The sequence below is a fragment of the Chiloscyllium plagiosum genome, chromosome 4 (genome assembly GCF_004010195.1).
Source record: "Chiloscyllium plagiosum isolate BGI_BamShark_2017 chromosome 4, ASM401019v2, whole genome shotgun sequence".
NCBI lineage: Eukaryota > Metazoa > Chordata > Chondrichthyes > Orectolobiformes > Hemiscylliidae > Chiloscyllium > Chiloscyllium plagiosum.
In genome coordinates, this window is record NC_057713.1 from 100,829,600 (window position 1) to 100,838,213 (window position 8,614).

The following is an 8,614-nucleotide window of genomic DNA, read 5'->3' on the forward strand; positions in this document are numbered from 1 at the left end:
GTTGTCTACCATGGGGAACCTTATCAAACGCCTTACTAAAATCCATATACACCACATCTACTGCTTTCCCCTCGTCCACCTCCTTAGTCACCTTCTCAAAGAATTCAATAAGGTTTGTGAGGCACGACCTGCCCTTCACAAAACCATGCTGACTATCCTTGATCACATTATTCCTATCCAGATGTTCATAAATCCTATCCCTTACAATTCTCTCTAGGATTTTGCCCACAACAGAAGTGAGACTCACCGGCCTATAGTTACTAGGGTTATCCCTACTCCCCTTCTTGAACAAGGGAACCACATTTGCTAGCCTCCAATCTTCTGGCACTACTCCTGTGGTGTTCAATAGACCAAAAGTCACCTATCAACCCTCAAAAAGATGGATATAAAATGAACAGGGTGGAACCAACAGAGTGGAGTAATAGATATAAGAGGAGGCATTCAACCAGTCCATCATGCTTTTACACCATACATGTGCCTGATTAGGTTCCATCCTTGGGTGACTGTCTGTGTGGAGTTTCCACACCATGTCTTATGGGTTTCTTCTGGGTGCTCTAGTTTCCTCCCGTAGTCCAATGATGTGCAGATTAATTGGATTGACCGTGCTAAATTGCCTGCAATGTCTAGGGATATGCAGGCTGGGTGGATTCGAATTGCAGGGTTACAGGGATAGGGTAGGGGATGGATCTGGGTGGGATGCAGTTTTTATCTGCCTGTGCTTCATATCCCTTCTTGCCCCTACCTCACAAAAACCTACTGACCTTTGTTTCAAATTCTCAGTTTGACTCACTTCACCCCACCCTCTTCCTTAAGAATCAACCTCATTTGGAAAGAATTTTGAGATTTCCAAAACTACTTCTATGTGGCATCATTTACTGTCCCACTCCACTTTCTGTGTAACTGTTTGTTTCCAATGTTGGTTTCAGTGCCTGTATTTTCAGTTTGCCAGTTGATTTGTTTGTCTGAAACTGTTGCCCAGTTTTCTTTCCTAGAGTTCAGGGCTGCAATGTTTCTGCTTTGCCTCTTTGTTCTGTAGGTGTGTTTGGAGGACTGGATCTGCACGGTATTCCCCATTTGGTCTATAAAACCAAACTGGGTTCAACAGCACATGCCGGCTCCCTCAACATAACTCTGGTTGAAGCCGTCGATTGGCAGGTATTCAGGATGGGGGCCGTACTGTAAGTAGCCTAACAATGATTTTTCGGGGATGGATTCTTCCAGAGGCATAACCTCCTCCAATTTGTACAAGGATTAGGATCAATAACTGGGGGAGAGGGAGCCCAACGTAGTGAAACTTCACTGAATTGGGAGGATTCTGCATCGAGGCCAGTTAATGGGACCTCAATCTTGGGGTGCATCTTATTTAAGGATGCCCACTTTTCAGCACTGAGAATATCATTTGTTCCTGGACCCACAACCATCTCTGAAAATAAACAAGAATTATTGTTTGCTCTTGAACTTCCATGAGCAGAGATAGAGGCATCTTCTCTCTCCTCTTTTTATATACACCTGTCTTGGACAGCCAAATTCTTCTGGCATTGGAGAATGAAAACTCTGCCACCTAACATCTCCTCTAGCCACCCTTTCTTCACTCCAGCTGAGCCAGTTACTACAGTGTATCCCTCTGCATGTTTTATCTTTTGCTCTGACCCACCTCCCCCACTAATCTCATCCGAACCCTGCTCCAGCATTTCAGCAGGATATCCTGCCCAGGGGCTAATCTTTAAATCAAACAGATTCTGTCAGGACTTAATCTAATAAACTGGGCAGCTGATTAGTCACTGGGGAAGGGGGAGCTGTATCAATCCACTTAACCCAGTTTAGTTTATCTCATGGTTCAGCTACTGATTGATGTTAATTTTGTTCAGGAAGGAGATGAGATCTTTGTGTCAACAACAAGCTATAATTACACACAGACAGAAATCAGAACAATCCACTCTATCTCCTTTGATAGAAAGACATTGGGTTTGAATGAAGCACTATCGTACACACACGTTGGTAAGTCTCAGCTGAATGGAAATTCTAATAGATCTCTTGGTACTGTCAGAAATGAGATCTGGACACCCTCTGTTGCAAATTATCATTAAGAGCGAGAATTACAGAGAATGACATGGAATGTACAGCACGGAATCAGCCATTCCATGGAACCAGTCCATTCTGGCATTACTGCTCCATTCAATCGTCTCTTTTCCTCCTTCATCTCAGCATAACCTTGTATTCCCTTCTTCGTCACTTGCTTGAATATTTTCCCCTGAAATGCATGTCTGTTATTTACCAATTATTAATCAGTAACTGTCTTAGCTAGTTCCACATAATCACCACTCTCTGGGGGAAGGCACTCCTCCTGGTGACCATCAGATTTTGATGGCCTCTAGTTTTGCTCTTCCCACAAGAGAAAACATTCTCTCTGTACCCATTGTCTCAAAACCTTTCATTATTTTAAAGGCCTTGATTAGGTCACCTTCAGCCCTTTCCAAGAAATTTCAATAAAAGCAGGATGTACTTCTGAGGCTCCATAAGGCTCTGGTCAGAGCATATTTGGAGTATTGTGTGCAATATTGGGCCCCATATCTCAGGAAGGATGTACTGGCCCTGGAGAATGGTCCCAGCAATGAAAAGCTTAACATGTGAGGAATGTTTGAGGACTCGGGGTATATACTCGATGGGATTCAGAAGATGAGGGGGGGGATCTAATTGAAACATATAGAATACTAAATGGCCTGAACAGAGTAGATGTTGGGAAGATGTTTCCATTGGTAGGAAAGACTAGGTCTCGAGGGCATAGCCTGAGAGTAAAGGGAAAATCTTTGAGAATGAAGGTAAGGAGAAACTACGGGAGTGGTGAATCTATGGGATTCATTGCCACAGAAGGCTGTGGAGGCCAGGTCATTGAGTCATATTTAAGTCTGAAATAGATAGGCTCTTGAGTATCAAGGGGATCAAGAGTTACAGGGAGAAAGTGGGAGAATGGGTTTGAGAAACTTACCAGCCATGATTGAATGGAGGAACAGATTTGATGGGCTGAATGGCCTAATTTCAGTTCCTATGTCTTATGAATTCCACCCAGTACATCTTCTCCCATTATTCTGATGCCTTCCATGCAAATCAACATTTATACTTAATCCAGTGCCTCTTTATCATTTTCATCTAATGGAGACCAGAACCTAAACAAAGAAGCAAATTCAGCATACATACCTCAGGAAGACCAATCTCGCAGTTAAAGTACATTATTCCCTCCAGAGGATTTGGAACTCAAGGGACCACATTAGACTACTAATGAGCAGCTTAATAACTACTTGATGTATGAAAGTGACCAACTGTATATCAGAGACTTATAGCCTCCCCAGCAACAGCAGTGTGTATTTATATAGCAACTTCAATTAAGTAAAAAAAATCCAAAGATTCTTTACATGAATGAAATTAAAATTGACATGGGAGGGACGAAAAGGATAATGCATTTTCAAAAATACTATTTTAAAATCATATTTGCATTACATAGTAAGCATTTCAATATTTTTAGTAACTAAGTTTGTTATTCTAATAGGACAATTGAAAATAGCCCATTTATGTTGTTCTGAACCCATTTCATGGAGTGCAATTTTTATTAATGGCTGTGTCCATGTCTGTGAATCAATCTGAATGGAGATTGTTCATTTTCTTCAAGCGGAAACACAGGAATTGAAGGGAAGAGGCCAGAGTTACACTCTGGCGGCAGATATTGGCCTGCTCAGCAGAAACATCAAGATCATTGGCCATAATCACCCTGACAAGGCAGATGAATTGTTTGGAGCACGAGTCTTGATCAGTTCCTTCTTCCATAACGGAATGGAGTTCAAAGGTATCTTATCCTTATTTAGTTTATGAAATCTCCCAAAGAGTGTTGAAACATATTCCCTAAGATCTCTTGTGACAGTGCTCCTGTGAATGGGCAAAAAAAAATGTTATGTGGGCATATTACCTCGGATACTTCATCAGCTGGGACTGAGATTTGTCAAAGCTGGATTAAGAATGGAGAGCCAGGTATTCAGAAAAGCAAAGCTTATCATCCAGTCATAATTACGGAGAAGAGATTTAGTGATGGGGAAGTTGAAGATCATTTGGAGACATGAGAAATGTGGTTACAGGTTGGGAGTGAACACTGAGAAAGATTATCCGATTTGTATGTTCCTGCTTTAAATGGTGATGAACAACATAACCGTTAAAATAATGCCACTAAAATCAGAGGCTAAGCATGTAATTTTCTGATGTATATGCCAAGATGTACAAAGTGCTCACTTGAGTGCACTACCGACTAATATAGTCTTCAGTCACTGTTCATAAACAAATAAAATAATTAACACATAGACCACGTAGGAGTTGGTGATTGATGCATTTCCATATACTTATGTTTTAAGATTATTAAGCTTCAACAAAGAGTCAGTAAGAACTGTTTTGTATAACTGTGTGACCTACAAGGCCATTTCAGAGTTAAGTGTCAACCCAAATTGCCCGAAGCATGAAGTCATTTATGGACCAGACAGGGTAATGACAGCAGATTGTCTTCCCATAAGTACATTAGTGAATGAGTGGACTTTTACACAATTCTGTAGTTTTGTGTCAGTTACTGACAGTAGTTTTTTCTAAATTCCAGATTTGCTTAAATAAACACCCTCATCCCTACATTGAGGTTTGAATTCTTGTCAGATCATTAGTTCTTGAGATTATTTGTAATATATCCAATTTAACTGTAACTGCTAAGATTTGATCCTCATCAGTCAATGATCTTTGTATGCTTGGTCCATGTAAGAGAAATGAAAATTTGCTCTGAAGCAGATGGGGTATCAGGATCCCATCCAACTTGTTAACTCCACAAACACTTCTGTGTTCGAATTGCACACAGTGATTTTGGCAACAACAACGCTGAAACATTGATCCGAAAGGCTTCTGAACACTATGTTGTAGTTTTAGACAAAAGTTGAAAGAGTTTCACTTTAATTCTTTTAATTTTGAACCAAGAAAGTTTCTGCACAAAATATTACTTTTACTGATGATTACTCGTTTCTATACTGTCCTTGACAAATCTTTCATTTCTGCAACCTGTTAAAGATGATTTAAATTGTTGATGTTTTTCTATGTTTTGTAGGTAATGCCAGAATACAGGATGTTGAATTTTATCACAGTGGACAGTATGGTTACTTAAGTTACTTTGGCCCACGATATTCTGTGTCTTTCCTCAATCTTGGAGAGGTTTGTAACAGATTTTTTTTAAACAGTTCATATTTGTCATGCAGATTAATTTGCTTGTGTTTCTGACAGTATACTGCAAATTGAGATATGGCATGCCTCACTTGAAGACATGAGTCTGTCAGGTTGACATTTTTATCAAGTTTTCCGATATTTACCCAAATACTTGAAACTTTGCAGAGACTGTTCCATTTGGTCTCCAGTTTTTCCAAATGACAGGGAGTAGTTAAATTGCGAGGAGGTAGACACCAGCGGCAGACCAGTGTGCCAGTGCTCCAAACTTGGAGGCCCACCATGTAGAGTGCTATCCCCAATCCTTAACACCACCACGGTGGTGGGCTGACTACTTCCTCTTGTATGATTGAATTTTTTAATAGGTGGCTATGAGGGGACCTCCATGTTGAAGTACCCTCTCAGTTACTTACTCTTCATTGCAACATGCCACTCCTCTTAAGTTATACAGCCTTTTGTTAACCATCTAGCTTTAAGCGTTTGCCTGCCATCTTTAATTCCTTGAGTGTGTGTTCAGTGCCAAATCATGTTTGTTGTCCTCAAAGTGAAAACTTGACCCTGATTTCCACTGATCAGGGCGTCCTTCACACTGGGGACCACAAATGCAGATTGAGTGACCACTTCAGTCAACAAACATGATCCAAGTTTCGAACATTTGTCATTTTAATTGTTCACCTTGCTCCCAAGTTGACCTGCTGCAGTGTTCCAGTGAAGCTCAACACAAACTTAAGGAACAGCACCTCATCTTTCAACTCAGCACTTTACAGCATTTTGGACTCAACACTGAGTTTAACAACTTTAGATTATAGCCACTGCCTTTATTTGGTTTTTTTAATTGTTTCTCTTTTTTCTAATTTTGCTTTTTTCGTTCTCAATTTGCTTTGTTTGTTATTTCACATTGCATTTAGGTTCAAATTTTTTAATAGGAATTTGTCTTATGTGGACCCAACCAATTTTATTCACTTTTACCCAGTATAAGGGCTTTTGCATCACAAAATCTTTTGATCTTTAATCATCTCTGGACTCCAGTTTATGCAAGCAGAAAGCTGCAAGCACACAGCAAGCCAGGCAGCATCAGGTGGTAGAGAATTCGACATTGCAAGTATAACCCTTCTTCAGGACTGGGGATGGATATAAGAGGAGCAGCTCCTCTTAAACTCATCTTCAGTCCTGAAGACAGGTTACACCCGAAACTGACGCTGCCTGGCTTGTTGTGCTCTTCCTGCTTCCTGCTTGTCTACCTTGGATTCCGGCATCTGCAGTTTTTTGTCTCCACTTTATGCAAAGCTTTGAGTTTGCTGTATACACACACACAGACTCAAATACAGAAACAGGTAGAGACACGCACAAACTGATAGATGCATACTGACACAGAGTAAGACACACATAGACACACACTCAAAGACAGATGCATATACAGACTCAAACACAGACACACACACACACAGACTCAGACTCATAGAGATGTACAGCATGGAAACAGACTCTTTGGTCCAACCTGTCCATGCCGACCAGATATCCCAACCCAATCTAGTCCCACCTGCCAGCACCTGGCCCATATCTTTCCAAACCCATCCTATTCATATACCCCTCCAGATGCCTTTTAAATGTTGCAATTGCCTCCACCAGTTCCTCTGGAAGCTTATTCCATACACGTACCACCCTCTGAGTGAAAAAGTTGCCCATTAGCTCTCTTTTATATCTTTCCCCTCCTAAACCTATGCCCTCTAGTTTTGGACTCTCCCGCCCCAGGGAAGAGACTTTGTCTATTTATCCTATTCATGCCCCTCATGATTTTATAGACCTCTATAAGGTCATCCCTCAGCCTCCGAAGCTCCAGGGAAAACAGCACCAGCCTATTCAACCTCTCTCTATAGCTCAAATCCTCCAACTCTGGCAACATCCTTGTAAATCTTTTCTGAACCCTTTCAAGTTTCACAACATCTTTCTGATAGGAAGGAGACCAAAATTGCATGCAGTATTCCAACAGTAGCCAAACCAATGACCTGTACAGCTGCAACATGACCTCCACTCTTGTAGTCAATACTCTGACCAATAAAGAACAGCATACCAAATGCCTTCTTCACGATCCTATCTACCTACGACTCCACTTTCAAGGAGCTATGAACCTGCACTCCAAGATCTCTTTGTTCCTCAACACTCCTTAGGATCTTACCATAAATTGTATAAGTCCTGCTAAGATTTGCTTTTCCAAAATGCAACACCTCACATTCACCTCCACCTCCTTAGCCCATTGGCCCATCTGATCAAGATCCTGTTGTAATCTGATGCACACCAAAAAACAGACACACAGACTAAAGCACCACAGACACTTGCACAAAGTCAGACACAGGCGCACGCACACACACAACACTTCTAGTAACCTGAAACATTAACTTTGTCTGTCTCTCTCATGATAGATGATAAATATTGCTCGCATTTTTAGCTCTCATTCTAGATTTCCAGCACCTCCAGGTTTATAGCCCAGAGTGAGGTTCAAACACGAGACTTCTGACTGAGGGTCTCAGAATGGGAGAGAGGGTAGGGAGAGAAGGGCTTGCACATAATCAGAAACGTGTTTCCTTCAATGGTTTCTAAACTGATAATTTCTGCATTTTTATTCACAAAAGAAAATTTTGAGGAGTTAATTTCAACAAAGGCAGGACCTGGCATAAAACAAGATGAATAATGGAGGTGGAGCAGAAGGAGATATCCCTCAAGATCAGCCAGTGACTGTAAGAGTCACTGTTGATCTTCTTTGATACCTTAAGAAATGTATCAGGACATAATTTGTTGACATTGAGTAATTCTAACTATCTCTTTCCAGATTGTAGAAAATGAATCTTACATTCGTGGATGTGCTTTCCATCACGGATTTACTGCTGCCATAGGAGTCTTTGCAACAAGTGGGCTTAATATTGATGACAATGTCATATTCAAAACTTATGATGGAGGTAATCATATCTCAGCATGTCAATAAATGTAAATAATAATCAATTCTATGTGAAGGTGCAACCCAGGCACATGTGAGTTAGCCTGTTCTCCATGATGTAGCATGGTTGTCACCTGTAATTACATCATTGAATAAGGATAAGACCAACTGAAAAAAAATTTCACTTCAGAATGTTCATAATAGACAACAGGTGCAGGAGTAGGCCATTCTGCCCTTCGAGCCTGCACCATCATTCATTATGATCATGGCTGATCATCCTCAATCAGTATCCTGTTCCTGCCTTATCTTCATAACCCTTGATTCCACTATCCTTAAGAGCTCTATCCAACTCTTTCTTAAACGAATCCAGAGACTGGGCCTCCACTGCCTTCTGGGGCAGAGCATTCCATACACCCACCACTCTCTGGGTGAAGAAGTTTCTCCTCA

At 41.0% G+C, this 8,614-nt stretch overlaps 1 protein-coding gene across 1 annotated transcript in view; it reads left to right on the forward strand.

Moving 5' to 3' along the window:
- LOC122549503 (fibrocystin-L-like) overlaps nt 1-8,614 on the forward strand; it is a 218,614-nt gene that overhangs the window by 157,656 nt on the left and 52,344 nt on the right. Inside the window, exons 54-58 of the mRNA XM_043689363.1 lie at nt 1,037-1,155; nt 1,869-1,998; nt 3,665-3,838; nt 5,123-5,226; nt 8,063-8,189. Coding sequence (XP_043545298.1) covers nt 1,037-1,155; nt 1,869-1,998; nt 3,665-3,838; nt 5,123-5,226; nt 8,063-8,189 — 654 coding nt within the window. The remainder of the gene's footprint in view (nt 1-1,036; nt 1,156-1,868; nt 1,999-3,664; nt 3,839-5,122; nt 5,227-8,062; nt 8,190-8,614) is intronic.